Source organism: Lithobates pipiens, unplaced genomic scaffold (genome assembly GCF_037356315.1).
Source record: "Lithobates pipiens isolate NorthernLeopardFrog02 unplaced genomic scaffold, aLitPip1_a1.2 Scaffold_27, whole genome shotgun sequence".
NCBI lineage: Eukaryota > Metazoa > Chordata > Amphibia > Anura > Ranidae > Lithobates > Lithobates pipiens.
The window spans coordinates 26,433,100-26,453,065 of NW_027507788.1; the positions used below are offsets into that span (position 1 = coordinate 26,433,100).

At 44.6% G+C, this 19,966-nt stretch overlaps 1 protein-coding gene across 7 annotated transcripts in view; it reads right to left on the reverse strand.

The window, feature by feature from the left end:
* The window catches only part of ARHGEF1 (Rho guanine nucleotide exchange factor 1), a 194,227-nt gene that overhangs the window by 48,868 nt on the left and 125,393 nt on the right, over window positions 1-19,966 (reverse strand). For 4 of the 7 annotated variants that reach the window (XM_077456661.1, XM_077456659.1, XM_077456657.1 and 1 more), the window contains 5 exons: window positions 14,996-15,025; window positions 13,103-13,205; window positions 8,448-8,526; window positions 4,945-4,977; window positions 463-627 (listed from right to left, as the gene is read on the reverse strand). In XM_077456661.1, the coding sequence (XP_077312787.1) occupies window positions 463-627; window positions 4,945-4,977; window positions 8,448-8,526; window positions 13,103-13,205; window positions 14,996-15,025 (410 nt within the window). Of the gene's footprint in view, window positions 1-462; window positions 628-4,944; window positions 4,978-8,447; window positions 8,527-13,102; window positions 13,206-14,995; window positions 15,026-18,647; window positions 18,773-19,966 lie in introns of those variants that run through there. The other 3 variants (XM_077456662.1, XM_077456660.1, XM_077456663.1) reach the window with 2 other exon arrangements.

Sequence of the window (19,966 nt, forward strand, 5' to 3'; positions counted from 1 at the left end):
AGCAGTGGAAGCCATTGGCTCCTGCTGTTGGCAATCACAGCCAGTAAGCCAATGAGGAGAGTGCGGGGGCGGGGCCGAGCCGCTCTCTATGTGTAAATGGACACATGGAGCACGGCTCGCAAGCGAGCTCAAGTGCCCCCATACCAAGTGGCTTGCTATTGGGGGCAGCCAGTAGAGGGAAGGAGCCAGGACTGCCAGCGGGGGACCCAAAAAAAAAAAAAAGAGGATCGGGGGTTCTTTGTGCAAAAACCATTGCAAAGAGCAGATAAGTATATTTGGTTTGTTATTTTTATTTATTTTTTCAATTCTTTCCATTAGAATCAATTTAAGAATAATACATAAATAAATGTTAGAGGATGCAAAGTGATTTATCCAAAACCATCAATATGTCTTTCGAAAAGATGTGGTCATTCTGACTGAGACCTTTCACAGTCATTCATCACCAATACAACTTTTACTGACCTGCGTCACTGTCGCTGGGATCACTGGGTGGAGGGTGTATGGTGACAGATACACCAAGCTCCGGGCCCTCATTGGTGGATTTGGGCTTCACAAGACCGCTGTCACTCCTGTCAAAGGTCCTCTGCCCATGGCTGAATTTTCTCTCCGGGGGCCCTTGTTTGTCAGCTGAGGAATCAGAAATGTAATAAAGTCAGAGTCCCCCTTCACATCATCTTTTGAACAGAACACCAATCATCAGTCATTCAGATGAAATGATATACTATATAACTGCACTCAATCCCCAACTTCTTCCATAAACATTGATAGCAGTTAACACATAAAGAAAGAAAAAAATGGTTAGTAGGTGACAAGGGAACACCGCCACCCCCCCCATCCATTGGAAGATGTTCTACAATAGAAATTGGAAAGCCTCAGTTCCACTACATTGTATCTTAGATTAAGCAGAAAGCAGGACCCCAATAAATGACATTATGAAAGCCAACCATTATATTTCCTTATTTTCGCACACATAGTCTAAAATAGAAATGTGTTTGTTTTGCAGTTTCAGTAAACTGTAAGAATAGTGAAGATCTGCAAGTGCTTTACTTAACCACTTCAATACTGGGCACTTTCACCCCCTTCCTGCCCAGGCCAGCTTTCAGTGCTGTTGCAATTTGAACGGCAATTATGCTACACTGTACCCATATGACATTTTGACATTAAGCAACGCTGGGAACTGTTGGGGCCGCCACGCTGGGAACTGTTGGGGCCGCCACGCTGGGAACTGATGGGGCCGCCACGCTGGGAACTGATGGGGCCGCCACGCTGGGAACTGATGGGGCCGCCACGCTGGGAACTGATGGGGCCGCCACGCTGGGAACTGATGGGGCCGCCACGCTGGGAACTGATGGGGCCGCCACGCTGGGAACTGATGGGGCCGCCACGCTGGGAACTGATGGGGCCGCCACGCTGGGAACTGATGGGGCCGCCACGCTGGGAACTGATGGGGCCGCCACGCTGGGAACTGTTGGGGCCGCCACGCTGGGAACTGTTGGGGCCGCCACGCTGGGAACTGTTGGGGCCGCCACGCTGGGAACTGTTGGGGCCGCCACGCTGGGAACTGTTGGGGCCGCCACGCTGGGAACTGATGGGGCCGCCACGCTGGGAACTGATGGGGCCGCCACGCTGGGAACTGATGGGGCCGCCACGCTGGGAACTGATGGGGCCGCCACGCTGGGAACTGATGGGGCCGCCACGCTGGGAACTGATGGGGCCGCCACGCTGGGAACTGATGGGGCCGCCACGCTGGGAACTGATGGGGCCGCCACGCTGGGAACTGATGGGGCCGCCACGCTGGGAACTGATGGGGCCGCCCGATCTCAACTGATGGGGCCGCCCGATCTCAACTGATGGGGACGCCCCGATCTCAACTGATGGGGACGCCCCGATCTCAACTGATGGGGACGCCCCGATCTCAACTGATGGGGACGCCCCGATCTCAACTGATGGGGACGCCCCGATCTCAACTGATGGGGACGCCCCGATCTCAACTGATGGGGACGCCCCGATCTCAGCTGATGGGGACGCCCCGATCTCAGCTGATGGGGACGCCCCGATCTCAGCTGATGGGGACGCCCCGATCTCAGCTGATGGGGACGCCCCGATCTCAGCTGATGGGGACGCCCCGATCTCAGCTGATGGGGACGCCCCGATCTCAGCTGATGGGGACGCCCCGATCTCAGCTGATGGGGACGCCCCGATCTCAGCTGATGGGGACGCCCCGATCTCAGCTGATGGGGACGCCCCGATCTCAACTGATGGGGACGCCCCGATCTCAACTGATGGGGACGCCCCGATCTCAGCTGATGGGGCCGCACCAATGGGGCCGCACCAATGGGCGCCGATGGGGCCGCACCAATGGGCGCCGATGGGGCCGCACCAATGGGGCTGCAGAAATGTGCACTGATGAGGTGTTTAAATCAACCACACTGTGGGAACCACCAAAGGTCAGGGTTCTTTAAGCCGAGTTGTGGTTTTAACATCTCAGAAGACAAAGGTTTCTCAACATTTCACTTGTGTTATGTTCAATTTATGTTGTAGAGGCCTGTTCCTGTGAACCATGCTTGTCAGAATAAGCACCCATTTTTGTTTTGATTAGTTCCTGTTTAATTGGGAGCATCAATGACTTGAGAGCAATCAGCCATTCAACATTGTCAGCTGGTAGTTTTGAAAAAAGGGAAGATATTAGAGAGACCTTATTGCCAACGTAAAAATTTCAAGTAGAAGCACAGAAAAATAAAGTATTTTAAAAGCTTATTTGTAGTGGTTTCCTTTCTATATATATATATTTTTTTTTTTTGCATTCAATGTGCCTTTGAACTTCTAGAAAATGTGACTACTCCAGGAAGAGTCAATTTCCTTGCACACTATAGCCCTTTTCTCTTATATAGGTTGATCTACTAAAACTGGAGAGTGAAAACTCTGGTGCAGCTGTGTATGGTAGCCAATCAGCTTCTAACTTCAGCTTGTTGAATTAAGCATTGACAAAAAAAAAGGGAAACCGATTGGTTTGTATGCAGAGCTTAGGAGAGGTTATGCAGAGGTTCCTATGCACCAGATTTTACACTAATCAGTTTTAGTAAATCAACCCTATAGTGTCCAATTACTGTTGAGTATCTAGTTATTCTCAGTGCTGGCCCGGCTCCTCCATCTCTCCAATTGCTTCCTTACCAGACGTGTGCACGCCGTAAGTTTATGTAAAACTGATTTGTGTTTGGAATTTTTTTCTTATATTTATTGGTCCGGGTGGATGCTAAAAGTTTTGCAGTTTTTTTGGAAGATAGCCATATATATTTAGACAGATTATCGAATCGGTAGGATTCAAAATTTTCGGATGCTAGTCCAACCCACCAAGAGAGATGGCATGAGCTGATTGGACAATATCAACTGGCACAGTGTGCATTCGCGTTAAGGAATGGAACAAAATTTGGATCCAATCGTTAGCTGAATCTAAATTATCAAACAAATTTGAATTCATTTCCTGATGGGCCCAAACAACTAACTCATCATGTGACATAATTTGAATGAAACAAATGCATTCCTTAATTGTTCGTTCTTTTGGATTTGTTGACCTTCCTGATTATGTCCATTCGGAGATTCGTATACATTTGAATCTCTGAAAAAGAAATTTTCTTCTGAAAAAAAAAAGGAATTGTAATGAACCGAAACGCACATGTCCATTCATTGCATAACCTTTTTTGTAGGGGAGGAGTGAATGGGAGTAATTGTGTGATAGGTCTGAATCTGTTGGGGCTGCTGACATCATATCTAAGATGGCTGTGCCAACAATAGTGCCAGGGCTTTTGAATGTCTTCATAAGGCCTTTACAGGTAAAGAAAATGCATAAAATATGCTACATGTACATATAATTTTATGAGAAGATTTTCGAAGATTTTCGTTGAAATTAATGGTTTGGCAATAGGGTCTCTTTAACCGATCCCCTCCATGGGGCATAATGCTGGGGAATGTTAAAGTACAAATTGTAGGCAGAAGGAAGTTATGAACTATATGCGAAACCCTACAACAATGAACTGTGGCTATCAATGGGCAGATATGTCTCTAAGAAAAAAAAATGGGAACCTCAAAAGCAACAGGTTCTGCTGAATTTCAGCTTAAAGCTCAACCGATGTGGATAAGGATACTCCCTTGAAGGATCAATTCACACATTTTCCAAGAAGTTGGAAAATCTTTGTATTTGTATATGTGTAAAAAAAAAAAAAAGAAGAAGGTATTTTCGTATTTTGAATAAAGTGTCCATTTAACTTGAAGTTGCCCCTTAAAGAAGAATTACAGGTATCAATATTTTTCCATTCATTGGTCCAGCTTGGGCCAATGTAACTATGCGTATACCATACCTATGGGATCCCTCCAGAAGCTGAAGATCACTGCAATGGATACCCCTACCCGAGTGATCCCCTCTAGCTTCCGGGTCCCATGCCAAGTTGAGAAAATGCTAAGAAAACTCTGAATGGCATCTCTGCCAAGTGGTTGATCTCTTGTGTTTAGAATGCAGCAGGGCAGCCACTTGGCATGGGACCTGGAAGCTAGAGGAGATCACTGTAGTAGTGGTGTCTGCTACAGTGCTTTCCAGCTTCTAGAGGGATCCTACAAATATGGCATTATGCATTTTTACATTGGTCCAAGTTGGGCGCCATACCTGGAACTGGCCAATTATTAACTTGCTAAATCCCCTCTATTGTGAAAGAACAGAGCAATTGCTGTGGGACTGAGGCTTGTAGACTGCAAAACACAAGGATCTGAATGAAACATTTTATCAATAAGTGAATTAGTAAAACGTGCCCCCCATGCTTCAAACCTCCCCCTCCAGTGGTGAATTTATGGTACATTCCGTCATGCATTTGGCTGAATGGAGGGAGTGAAAAAGGTGAAATGTCAAGTTGTTGGGGGGGAGGGGGTATAAATGGGTCTAATATTGGAAGATACCTTCGGGCTCAAGCTTCGGCCTGGGATCAACATCTGTGAAAGATACGGGAGGAGCAGAAAGAGGAAAAACAAAACATGGCATGAAGGCAAGCTAAAGGCACAGCGACACCACCCACACCCCTTACACATCACTGAACATCAACATGGAGTCATTGCCACACAAAAAGTGACGGCCATCTTGGAAGTGAACCAATATTCAGCCTTAGACATCACTAAGGCCTATATGGCTGCATCCACGGTGAACAGCTGATAGTTTTGCTTAAGCAAGAAACAAGACCTCAGCAAAGAGGGACAGTCATGCATCACAAGTATGGAGAAGGAGAAGAGAAGGGACTGAAAAGCAGAGATACAACAAAACAGTCTTTCTCATCCTTTTTACCCCAGAGGAACCCTTGACATAATGCTCAGATTTTGGGGGAACCTCTGCTAAATCTATTTATTGGAGGCGATAGGAAAAACGCCCCTTACATTGGTGCCAGTAACACAGATGTTCCCCTTACAGTGGTGGTCAGAATGTCACCCTTACACACAACTAAAAGATCATTGGACTCATGAAGCTGGCTCTGCCAAGTAGTATTGGCCCTGAAACTATGTAGGCACCATCAGATGGAAGGTCAAACAGCCACAGTTCACGGAAACCCTAGCAACCTCGGGAGGAACCCTGGTCGACAATGGCTGCAACAAAAGAAAAAAGAAAACATACTGCAAACACTGGCAAAGTATACTATGTATAGCAGTATTTCCCAAACCTTTGTCAGTTGCATCACTTGCTCTGGAGCTCTGTGGTTTGAGTACAATGAGTTACATTGAAAAAATCGTTTTTACCTCCTTAATGCCACCTCATGAGAGCCCTTTAATGCCGGGAGGTCACTTGACTTCGGAATCATGTGACTGCTGTGATTGGCTCTCACAGTGGTCATGTGAATGGGGGGCCTGTCCAACTGGCGAACAATCAGTGAGCGTGCACACTACCTTAGGCTGCACATGTGTGGCGCGACTGGGCATTTAAAGCCCACTTGTCTTGCTGCCGCAAATATGCATTGCATGATCAGCAGGAGGTTAACAAAGTATATGTAAATTCTAAAGTGATATTTGTTGGGTTTCAGTAAAGCATTAAATATTGTAATGGTTGCCTGTTTCTAGTAAAATATTTGTTTTCACTTTTTTTCCATCCCTTGTTGTATCTCAGTGCTGTCGATCTCCTGAAGCCTCTTTGGTCCAGCAATGCTGCACAGCATTTCACCAGGTGAGTTTCCTGAAGGTGACTACACTGGACTGTGCAAGACAGGGACAAGATGTTGTCACTCTATAACAGGAAGTTCTTGAGACATCACCTATGTACACTACAGTATACAATAGGGTTTTGACCAGCCAGCCGAGCCATAGTGATAGTGCACTTTGTATTAATGGTGTTAAATATCTAATAACTGCTACACTGTATTGACAAAGTTTAACATTTAATAGCATTTATACCACAGTTAGCCTTCGTACACACGGTCGGAAATTCCGACGGAAAATGTTCGATCGGACCATGTTGTCGGATAATCCGACCGTGTGTGGGCTCCATCACTGTTTCCGTCTGAATATCCGACCGACAAAGTTTTAGAGCTGGGCTATAAAATTATCCGCCAACATGGTCCGATCGGACTTTGTCCGATCGTTTGTAGAGAATTCCAATTGGACAAAGTGCCACGCATGCTCAGATCAAAATTACGAGACCAAAGCTATTGGCTACTAGCCTGAACGTAGTCTCGTCATAACGAAATTACGTCATCACGTTCTGAACGATCGGATTTTCTGACAACTTTGTCCAACCGCGTGTTTCGGACAAAATCCGATGGATTTTGTTGTCGGAATGTCCGACCGTGTGTACAAGGGCTTAGAGATCTTGGATGGAAGTACCGATATTTGAACCATTGGCATAGTGTGATTGTTGGTTCATTATGGTTACCACCAATGGAACACTTCCCTTAATTTAGGAAAAACTGCATTATAGCAAGCAGCAAAGGCAAATAGAGACAGGACAAAAAAAGAAAGCAACAAAGCAGGAGCAAGATAGAATAGTATCATATATATGAAGATTTTTTTGTTAGATTAAATATTGTAAGATACTTAAGGGTTGATTAATAGAAACAGGGTCATCGATAGGGGGTACCACCGGTCCCCTTCTGTAGAGGGCACACAGGGGGACTCGGGCAGCGGTGGGATCATTGCAACGGGGCGGCAATTACAGAACAATGCCCTGTGTGGCTCTCTGCAGCCGCTGAAAGTCTGTTTCTCCCCCTCTCTCCCTGCCGGCTTTCAGCAGCTGGAGGGAGAGACACAGACACAGGGTATCTTTATGCAATAGCCCCCCCACTGCCCCAATCCCCCTTCCCTGTGCTGCCCACATCTAATCCCCCCGTTCCCCCCTCGTCACCCCACAGCGCTGACAGCTTCCCTCTCCCGCTGGCTGTTAGGGGTACACAGGGAGGTGAAGAGTGGGGGAAGGGGCCAGTAAATATGTCATTTACCGACCCTCCCTTTTCTGAATTGGACACAGTGAGTGATCCGTACTGTTCGCACCTGTGTTCATTTATAACTGAAGCACAGTAAACTGTTTACTTTACTTCCGTTTATGAATGAACTGGAGACTCTGCCTCCTGTTCATTCATCTTTAGTGCAGCGCAGGCTGCAGAGAAAGGAATTGAAGAATCTTTGCCCTTAATTCCTCTCTCCATCTCAAAAGTGAAATCAAAAATAGAAAAAATGATTTTAACATTTGAAAAATAACTAATTGTAAAACAAAAATCATTTGAAAAAGAAATCATTTAAAAAAATAAAAATAAATAAACTGTAAAAAATACATTTAGCAAAAAAATAAAAATAAAAAAAATTGAAGACTTATTCACATAGGTTCTCTGTACCCTACAACCTATGAACACAGCCACAGGTCCTAATTTGACTGTTCTCCTGCACCCACACGCCTGTCAAATTAGGACCTACAGCTGCATCCCCATGATGTAACATAAGCTGCCTGCACACAGCAATAACCACATAAAAAAATAAAAGATTTTTTTTTTTTTAAATACACACACTGTACAGGCCATACCAACTATGCGAATGAGCCCCAAGACCTCATTTACACGCAGAACTATTAACTAAATGCAGTTTTATCTTTTGGATTCAGCAGGAAATTTGTATGTTTTGTTATGTTAGGGTCCGCTAATAATGATTTTCATGTATTTTTTGTGAAAATATTGTTTTGATATTTCATTTTTTGAGGGGGGGCTGTCAGGTAGGCAGTATGGGGCCCTGAAATTTCTGAATAGAAACTGCATACAGGGGAAAATGACTGTATTACCCACAGCAACCAATCAGCAGCATGCATTCATTTGTTTAACTTGAAAAATGTAGCTGGAATCCAATTGGTTGCGCTCAGCCACACCTGCCACTTTTTTTTTTTTTACATCGGGTACACACGCACACTGGAGTGCTCACGTTTGCTTCCAACCAGTACTCACTGTGGGGGGTTTCATTGCGGTTCCAGATGCTGAACGGTTTCTTGCTCTTTGGAGGTTCATCTGGCTTCTTAGCAGACACCTGCAGACAGGGAAGGCGAGAGTTATGTTATACAGAGGAAAAAATAAATAAAATAACATGACTAGAATAGAAGAATTTAAATATGCCATCCTAAAAAAGACCAGTACAACAAATATACAAGCACGTTTATATTAAAAGTACTATTACTGACACGTACATAACACCTAGGGGTCTAGTTATAAGAAATTTGAAAAGTCAGAAGCATTCATACAAGCTGAACCAAAATGTCACAGTATTTATTTTTTAAATTTTTAAAGGAATAAATTGTTACTGGACCAACAACAGTAAAATCAGTCTGTATATGCAGTTAAGCATGCTTCTTCTACTCGCTGTGGAACCTAAGGGGTTAACCTTCTGCATTGTGTAAAAAGGCTGTTTATACCAGTCTCCTCTGACTTTCCCCTTCTACCACTGTCCCCAATATATTTCCTGGTAATACAGAGCCAGGGGACAGGCTGCACATGCTCAGTTTGGTGCATATTGCTAGAGAGTTTTTTTTTTCTTTTTTTTTTCTTGGGAGGGTGCATGTGATCAACACAGGGCCAATCAGCACTGTCCAGATAGAGCAGGGGTCCTGCATCCTGATAGGACAGTGAGTGCAGAAGGAAAACTCCACCTACAAGCTTTAACCGCTTGCCGACCAGCTCCCGTCATACAGCGGCAGGTCGGCACGATCCCGCAAACCGTCGTAGCTATACGTCAGCTCCTTTAAGTGGGATAACAGTGTGGGGGTGCCCAGGGCTGGACTTACCATTGGGCTTGACTGGGCTCCACCGAGATACATAGCCGAGTGTACTTGGCTTGGCTCTGCTCACAGTCACGCCCAGTCCTGCCCTACGATGGGCTAAATACAGGGACTGGGCGTGACTGTAAGCCGAGCCGAGTACACCAGGTTACTCTTGGCTCCGTGAGGGACTGCGAGAGGACCCAAGAGCCGCCGAGATGCACAGGACTCTGTATCTCCCTGTCGCCATTTTTAAACTTCAAGACCGCAAATGACAAGGCTGCAAATGACAAGGCCGCAAATGACAAGGCCGCAAATGACAAGGCCGCAAATGACAAGGCCGCAAATGACAAGGCTGCAAATGACAAGGCCGCAAATGACAAGGCCGCAAATGACAAGGCCGCAAATGACAAGGCTGCATTGATGGGCATTTAAATGAAAGTTTTTTCCTTAAACTTCCCTCCTAAACTTGGAGTGCGTGTTATGCGCCAATAAATATGGTAATGTATAGAAGGTAGGGCCTGAAAGTGACTCAAGCTCAGGGGCCCCCACCACCTTAAGTCCTGCCCTGGGGGTGCTGATACTCGTGGCCGACGGCCGCAACGACCGATCACAGGTCCGAGAGGCAGAACAGGGATGTGTGTGTGTAAACAAACAAACAAATCCCTGTTCTGTTCGGAGAGACAGATCCTGAGTTCCTAATAGCTAGGAACCACGATCTGTCATCCCCTCTAGTCAGTCCCCACCCCCTACAGTTAGAACAGTCAGGGAACACAGTTAATTCCTTGATCGCCCCCTAGTATTAACCCCTTCCCTGCCAGTGACATTTATACAGTAATCAGTGCATTTTTATAGCACTAATCGCTGTATATTTGTTAATCGTCCCAAAAATGTGTCAAAGCGTCCGATGTGCCCGCCATAATGTCAGATTTACCAAAACCAGTCTGCCTGCCTGATTTCATAAAAGTTTAATCTTTTAAGGTTTGACCTCATATTAATTGGTCTTGGTAAATCTGCAGAAAATCTAATAGTGTGTATGGGGTCTAACCCACTCAGTGTACAGCTATGCCTGCTTATGGAACTGCATTAAGGACGCTTTTTTTTTTTTTTTTTTTTTTTTTTTAGAGAAAATAAAGTTACTAAGTGATTTATTTTCAGAGAGGACTACCAGTGTCTTTTTTAATAATTCTTTTAGCCCATGTTCACACTGAAGGCCGGTTTGAAATCATTCGAGTTCGATTTCAAACCAGCATTTCAGTCCGACTTCGGGGGCGATTTGACAGACATTTGTGTAGGATCATGCAGAAATGTCTATTCAAATCCCGCCCCCCCCGAAGTCGCCAAAAGTAGTGCAGGATCTACTTTTAGGAATTGGTGCAGTGCTGAACAGTCAGCGTCACACCAATTCAGATGGTGCTGTTGCCGGCAATAGGTGGCGACACGTCAAATCGCATGCCAAAGCGGCCAATGTGAACGTGGGCTTATGGTTGTTTGGTGACCTTTGGGGCCGTCTACTCTGGAGCCAGCGTTAGCCACCTGTAGCTGATCCTGGTTCTCAAAGTGGTAGTAAGTGCCCCCCCCCATGCCAAAATCCACTAACAGCAGGGCCGTCTATAAGGCAGGGCCAAAGGGGCAGCTGCCCTGGGCCCTGTCATTGTTGTGGGGCCCAAATCAGTTGCCTCATACTTGCCAACTATCCTAGTTTAAATTCCCTTGTCCCCTGAAGTTTTAATCCTGTGCTGTGTCCCAATATCTCAGTGTGAAGTGCTGCTACTAATGCTGCTCAGCTCTGTCCTATTGTTGTGAACAGATGACTCACCTGCAGACCCTGTGTTTACATGTAAATAACCGGCATTCATATGTAAATAGCTGTGGTCGGCGGCATTGATATGTAAATAAAGGCAGCATTCATATGTATATCATTCTCCCGTGCAGTGAGGAGATAATGTAACCTCTAGCAACTAATCAGTGAACCGTAATATGTGCTGTAACCTCTAGCAATCAGTCAGTAAGCAGTAATGATATGCTGTAACTGCTGGCAACCAATCACAATTTCTGCCTGATCTGATACAGTAAACTGATTTTAAGTCTAGCTGCCATTATTGTATGTCTCAGAGCAGGTGGATAGTGAAATTGCATGGGGCCCAAAGAAAATTTTTGCCCAGGGTCCAATCAATATTAAAGACGGCCCTGACTAACAGGTAAGGTTTTTATAACAGAAGAGACCCTACTGCCTGCCAGCAATAATGCAATCTGGGCCACGCATGAGCAGCTCAGACCGCATTTATGGCGCGCTCTGAATGTGGTGGTGAAATGGCTGCCGTGTGCATGCACGCAAGCGGCCAATCAAGTGTCTGAAAATGTAAAACCCAGAAACATGGAAGCCACTTGGGACCAGGGGAGCCGTGACAGCCTAGCACTGGAGGGCTCTGTTTGTAATCAAGTCTCTCATAATGTACTAGTATGCAGTGCAAACGAATAAATTACGATTTAAACCAGCATGGGGGTCTATTTCTTTACTATCCACAAGTGACTTTACTACCATTTTAAAGGGGAACAGGCATATGACCTTTAAACCTAAAGGTCCACGTTTGGAGGTAAGCGTCCATCCTCTATCTTTCTATTGGTGGAGTTTCTCTTTAATTTCACTCTGGGATTCCCAGGACATTTGATAGAAGATTTATGTTCACCAAATTTTGACACAGATTTGCATGAGAATGAACTAAGGGCTTATTAGGCCTCATGTATGTTGTGGACTGGATGTTTTTGGACATTTTTAGATCCCTTTCACACTGGGGCGTTTTTCAGGCGTTTTAGCGTTAAAAAAAGAGCCTGTGAAGTGCTTGAAAGAAGCCTCATCTGCAATCCCAATGTGAAAGCCCAAGTGCTTTAAGAGCCCTTTCACAATGTCAGTGCCTGAAAAACGCTTGTAAAGCGCCGCTTAAACTAGCAGCGCTTTACCTGCATTTTTTGAGTGCTATTGGGGCGATTTTAACCCCTGCTAGTGGCCAAATAAAGGGTTAAAAACGCTCACAAAACGCTGCTGCCAAAAGCGCTTTTCAGGCGTTTTGCAGGCGCTTTCCATTGATTTCAATGGGAAGGGGCGCTTTAGAGGTGTATTCACCGCTCCAAAAGCGCTGCAGAGAAGCTGCTTGCAGGACTTTTTTTGACGCCCTGCCAGTGCAGCGCCTCACTGTGAAAGCACTCTGGCTTTTACATTGGGATTGCAGTTGCGGCTTCTTCCAGGCGTTTTACAGGCGCTTTTTTTAACGCTAAAGCGCCTGAAAAACGCAGCTGCTGTTTTTAGCTACAGACGTTTTTTTTCTACAGTCAAACTCTCCAGCATGTTATCCTATGTGTTCATGCACACATAGGCTGTTATCAACTGTTTTTGGCTGGGGCATTTTTGGGCTGTAAAAGACCCCCAAAAACTAGTGGGTTCTTAGGGGAGTTTTTCGGCTGTAAAAATGCTCTAACATCAAAAAACACCGCTAACCAGTGTTTAATGTTTTTGATCCCACTGAGTAATACATTTTTTTTTTTTAAACGCTTAAACACACAAACACGATGAGAAATGCTTAAAAATGCTATTGCAAAAACGCTGAGAAACGTTGAAAAACTCACTGCAAAGCTAATGGCATTTTTATAATGTTATTACAATGTCTAGTGTGCACGAGGCCTTAATCACAAAGACTTTATTCCCTATTTGATGTATTTGTTGTTTAATTATTTGATATATTTACGTTTGTGGAAAAACACTGGTCACGTGTAATATTTTTAATATTGAATTTATATTTAATTGACTTGCATTTTAGTGCGGTGCCGTTCTCCATCATATGAATCGCAACTTACCATTTTCCGGAAAAAGCCACTTTTAGGCTTTTTGCTATCCGCCGCCTTGGTCTTCACCCCGATGTGCTTCATGTAGATGGCGATGGCATGAACAATAGCAGAGCTGCAGGGGGTAAAGAAAAGACGATGAATTTCAAGAATAAAAATGAACACGTCACACATAGTAAGACCCCTTTCACACTGACGTGCTTTTCAGGCGCTTTCACGCTAAAGAAAAGTGCCTGAAAAGCTAATGAAAAACTATTTCCATTAAAATCAATGAATGCTTTCGCACGGGGGTAGTAGGCTGGCAGAGTGGTGAAAAAAAAAGCCCCACTCCATTGAAATTAATTGAAAGCTCTTCAAAAGCGCGCAAATGTTTTACTGGCAGTTTAGAAGCGTCTCAGTGTGAAAGGGGCCTTAGACCTCTTTCACACTGGGGTGCTTTGCAGGTGATATAACGCTAAAAATTTGCAAAGTGCCCTGAAAGAGCCGCTGCTGTCTCCCCAATGTGAAAGCCCTTTGAGTTTAGGTGGGAGTTTTATAGATTAATTTAGTGCGCAACTGTGGAATCATTTGTCTCGCTCTCTTTTTTACATTAACAATTGTTTCACCTCATTTGCACACCCCAGTCTTAGGCCGTATTGAGTTGGCCCACCCTTTGCAGTTATAACACCTTCAACTCTTCTGGGAAGGCCATTCACAAGGTTTAGGAATGTTTGACCATTCTTCCAGAAGCGCATTTGTGAGGTCAGACACTGATGTGGACCAGAAGGCCTGGCTCATAGTTTCTGCTCCAATTCATCCCAAAGGTGTTCTATGGGGTTGAGGTCAGGTGCAGGCCAGTCAAGTTCCTCCACCCCAAACTCGCTCATCCATGTCTTTATGGACCTTGCTTTGTGCACTGGTGCGCAGTCATGTTGGAACAGGAAGGGTCCATCCCCAAACTGTTCCCACAAAGTTGGGAGCATGAAGTTCTCCAAAATGTCTTGGTGTGCAGACGCCTTAGGGGTCCCCTTCACTGGAACTAAGGGGCCAAGCCCATCCCTGAAAAACAACCCCACATCATAATCCCCCCCTCTACCAAATGATTTGGACCAGTGCACAAAGCAAAGGTCCATAAAGACACGAATGAACGAGTTTGGGGTGGAGGAACTTGACTGGCTTCCTGACCTCAACCCCCCTAGAACACCTTTGGAACAAATTAGAGTGGAGATTGTGAGTCAGGCCTTTACGTCCAACATCAGTGCCTGACCTCACCAATGCGCTTCTGGAAGAATGGTCAAACATTCCCATAGACACACTCCTAAACCTTGTGGACGGCCTTCCCAGAAGAGTTGAAGCTGGTATAGCTGCAAAGGGTGGGCCAACATAATATTGAACCCTACGGACTATGACTGGGTTGACATTAATGTTCATGTGTGTGTAAAGGCAGGTGTCCCAATACTTTTTTTTTTGATCTATCTCTGTGTGTGTGTGTATGTGTGTATGTATATGTGTGTGTGTGTGTGTGTGTGTGTGTGTGTGTGTGTGTGTGTGTGTATATATATATATATATATATATATATATATATATACACACACACACACACACACACACACATATACATACACACATACACACATACACACACACACAGAGATAGATCTTCTTATCTTCTTCAACATGTGATGATGCTGAGAGACCACCCACAGTTTCAAGCAGAAGAGAGCAGTGATAAATCTCATCTCTGCATCCCCAGGCTAAATGAGCATTGCAGAGAAAGGGGGGCTACTGCAAGGGTAGATTTTGTCTAATTCCTGGAGTTCAGCTTTAACTCAGTTTAGCACTTGTAATAAAAAGGAACATAGGTGGTTGTGGTTCTATTGATGGCAAAATGATGGCAACTATACCGGTGGGGCAGTTGGCGTTACCTTTTCTCCTCGTCCGGAGAGATGCTTGGGCTGTTAGGAAGACAAATAGATACAAAATTAGAAATAGGGATGGCGAAATGGAAAGTCATCAGAAGTATTTTAGCTTCTAACTGACAAAGCAAAATCAAAGAGAACATGTATTTGGTTTTGGCAATAGGCATTGGTTTATGACTCAATACTGACCTCTCGTGTTAGGAAAGAAGTATGACTGGAACAAATCGGTTGGCTAAAACTTTTTATGGCATTATAATTGCATGAACACTTACAGCTCCAGCAAATAAGACACTATACCAGGGATATGCAATTAGTGGACCTCCAGCTGTTGCAAAACTCCAAGTCCCATCATGCTTCTGCCTCTCGGTGTCATGCTTGTGGCCGTCAGAGTCTTGCTATGCCTCATGGGAATTGTAGTTCTGCAACAGCTGGAGGACCGATAATTGCATATCCCTGACCTATACAATACATAGATTCCTTTACATCAATTAATCATGATTTCATAAAAATATATCTAAACCCCAACAATGACTCTTATTTGCTCCCTTTGGAAAAAGAAGGGTTCCCCCTTACGGGACTTTAAAGGCCCTGGTGATTGCAAGTACATTCACCATAACTACTACATGGTCATAGTAAAGAGTATAAGATTAGAAAAAGTATGAAAAAATATATACATTTTATTTTACAAGGAAAAAAAATGTTAGCAAAATACATGTAAACATAACAGGTGGTTGTATATATGCACATCAATTGACACAAGGCTGTATACTACTGCAGGGTTCCGGACCACCATGATGGAGAAACTGAGTCCTTGAACCACACCCAAAGTGTGGTCTGTTAAATATTGAATTCATTTTATTATATCCGTTTGAAAAAATACCAGTTGAGCCTACTAAAAATCTAGTGAGCTGATAACATCCAAAACTGCACCTTTATAGCATTGTTACCAAGTCCCAGGATGGTTTACAACCATGCATCATTCTCTATATTATAAAAGAGAGAGAGAAGAACCCCAGCAGATGTGCAGACCTTGGAACCCAACGTCTAAGCCCTTGTACACATGGTTGGACATTCTGACAACCAAATCCGTTGGATTTTGTCCGACGGATTTTGTCCGAAACTGTTGCATACACACGGTCGGACAAAGTTGTCAGAAAATCCAATTGTACACAACGTGATGACGTTATTTCGTTACGACGGGACTACGTTCAGGCTAGTAGCCAATAGCTTTGGTCTAGGAATTTGATCTGAGCATGCGTGGCACTTTGTCTGTCAGAGTAGGCTACACATGATCGGAGTATGTGCGATCGGAGCATTTTGTCGGAAAATTTTTACCGGCAAGTTGGAAAAGTTGATCCGTCGGATATTCCGACGGAAACAGTCGGATGGAGACCACACACAGTCGGAATATCTGACAAAACGGTCCGATAGGACACATTCCGTCGGAATCTCCGACCGTGTGTACAAGGGCTAAGAGCTCAACAACAAAGCCCCAGAGACACCAAGGGGGTTGATTTGGCAAAACTGGAGAGCGCAAAATCTGGTGCAGCTCTGCATAGAAACCAAATCAGTTGTCAAAGCTTAATAGAACAAGCTGAAGTTAGAAGCTGATTGGCTACCATGCACAGCTGCACCTGATTTTGCACTCTCCAGTTTTAGTAAATCAACCCCCAAGTAAGTTTACTCTCAAACATCTATGAAAACCAGAACTGGTTTCTGATGCATGGACCCAGTAGGAGAAGATTACACAATGATTTCCACTGCCTTCTACACTTTTATATTGTATCCCTGCATTAGACATTAGTTATTTTACAACTTCAGCACACAACATCTATGGTTCATTAAAGAATAAAGCAAAGACTGGAAAAAAAAAAAAACACATTGGCAAAATTATTCACAAACACTACGTGCAAAAAAAAATAAAAAATATTCTGGCTTTAAATCCACGTAGACTGGCAAATGCTATTTTTCAACAGCAAGATAAAAAGTAAACTCTGACTCTTTCATGTGCCAGTTAATATTATCCAGAACATATATCTCCCTTCCTGCAAACGTTTTTCATCATCTATGCAAAACTTGGAGGAAAAGTACATATGTAATACACATAGTGGCTCTATTTGCTCTACCCGGAGATACACAGTTGATGTATGCTCCAGGAGGAAGAAGCTATGTCAATTTCAAACAGATGATTTGATTTCATTTTGCTACTTTCTTATATCTATTAGATACTCTAGCACAGCCTTCTGAACCCTTTCCACATGGAGTATCCCTTGAAATTACTTATCAGGGGTCTCAGGGAACAACTACTAATAATTACTATATCCTCAGCTCATGGTACATTAGCATAGCGGTCAGGAGGGATGGCGAAGAATGGGGAAGTATGCCCCTTCCATTGGTGGCCATTGAGAAGAACCCCCCTTACATTGGTGGCAAGTAGGAAGAATGCCCCTTACATTGGTGCTCATTGGGAAGAATGCCCCTTACATTGGTGCTCATTGGGAAGAATGCCCCTTACATTGGTGGCCATTGGGAAGAATGCCCCTTACATTGGTTGCCATTGGTAAGAATGACCCTTACATTGGTTGCCATTGGGCAGAATGACCCTTACATTGGTGGCCATTGGGAAGAATGACCCTTACATTGGTGGCCATTGGGAAGAATGACCCTTACATTGGTGGCCATTGGGAAGAATGACCCTTACATTGGTGGCCATTGGGAAGAATGACCCTTACATTGGTGGCCATTGGGAAGAATGACCCTTACATTGGTGGCCATTGGGAAGAATGACCCTTACATTGGTGGCCATTGGGAAGAATGACCCTTACATTGGTGGCCATTGGGAAGAATGACCCTTACATTGGTGGCCATTGGAAAGAATGACCCTTACATTGGTGGCCATTGGGAAGAATGACCCTTACATTGGTGGCCATTGGGAAGAATGACCCTTACATTGGTGGCCATTGGGAAGAATGACCCTTACATTGGTGGCCATTGGGAAGAATGACCCTTACATTGGTGGCCATTGGGAAGAATGACCCTCACATCGGTGGCCATTGGCAAGAATGTCCCTTACATTGATGGCCATTGGGAATAATCCCTCCCTTACTGATAGCTAAAAAGAAATTGCTAAAGGAACCCCTACCAAAATCTGGTGGAACCCTGGTTGAGAAAGGTATCTCTAGCAGGTAGATGTGCCCACTGGAATCCCTCCCCTCCTCTAAAACAAGCCTTCAGAAGGTCTGTGCAGATAGGTGGAGCAGGGAGCTTAGTACACAAGCAAAGTTCCTGATAGAACACAGTGAATAATTTGACATTCCACCCTTCACCCTAAACATTTTCAGCTGAACAGAACTTTAAAAGGAGCTTTTGCAAAGAGAGAACACAAAAGCTGCCGTTGGTTGTTATAAAATTTTACAAATGTTAGTTGCTGTTGACCATCATTGCTTCAAAACTTCAAGTTACTAACCCAGAACAAGCATGTCAAAAAGAATTTTGGACTTGTCTGCATACATGTTTGAGGCTGTAGACTCAAAGCCAGCATTTCTGAAGTAGGTCAACAATGGCAGCCCCCCTATTTCCTTCAAAAAGCTTGACTTTTTTTTAAACAAGACCATTGTGCAGGATTTTAACCCTAAGCTGCTTGCTACCAAACACTCACCCACAGAAGATCATGTCTAGCATGTGTGTGATTGGTAAAGAATGTCCCGTTGACCATCGTACAAGAGGCTGTGCAAGTATCTCCAAGTCCACAGACTGTAAGTGGGGACAATAGCTGGAGACAGGGCTTATATACCCCGCCACGCTGCAGCATGATGCAATGTACAGAAACTCACAGACAGATGTTTTATGTTAAAGGCAGGGAACTGGGATTGTGGACACTTCCCAAGACCGCTTCCTGAGTGTTAACTCTTTGGCAGATGGAAGACATGGAAGTTCTATACAGTGCAGTTACTAGTGGGGAGCCAAGGCAGTGAAAGTGTCAAGGATGGCGGTTTGGTGTGGCAAGCGCAGTCCTATTCATGGAGTGGATTCCCAGAGGGGGATGGGTTAATGCGAGGTTCCAATATTCCCAGCCAGGGATGGTAGACTGGCTGACCGGAGATAAAAATAGCAGCACATCTGGAGCAGGGAACATGGAATAAGGCAGTATAGATGGTTGCAGATCACAGAACAAAGAAAGCAATGTAGAAAAAGAGTGGTACAGGAGATAAAATAAAAGGTCCATGCATAGTGGAAGGAAGTATGTTAGGAGCATAACACATATAAATATATTGAAAACAGAGAACAGAAAAAAAGCTTGGCTTGGAAGTTTTTGTTGTATTCCGTCTACCGACCTATGCATTATGCTCTTCTGATCCCTGTACTCCGTGCATTCACTCTCCTGACCCCTGCACTCTGAGTGATATGTACCCATGACGCTTGCACTATGTGCATTATGCTCTCCACCGCACTCTAGATGTAATGTTCTCTTGACCCCTGCACTCTGTGCAGTATGTACATTTGAAACCTGCACTTTGTGCATTACACATTCACGACTCCTGACCCCTGCACACTGTGCATTATGCTCTCTTGACCCCAAGAACACTGTTCCTTATACTCTCCTGACCCCTGCATTATATACCCATACACTCTGTGCAAAACACACTCCTGACCCCTGCACACTGTGCAATATGCTCTCCTGACCCCACTAACACTGTGCATTATGCTCTCCTGACCCCTATACTATATACCCATAAACTCTGTACTCTGCAAAACACACTCCTGACGCCTGCACTCTAGGCGTTCAGCTCTCCACTGTACTGTGTGCAATACACACTTCTGACCCCTGAACTCTAGGTGTTATGTTCTATTGGCCCCTGCACTCTATGCATTATGTACCTTTAATGTCTGCACTCCATGCATTACACATCCATGGCCAATGCACCCGGTGAGCAAAATTCCCCTACACTCTGTACGATACACTTTCCTGACTCCTGT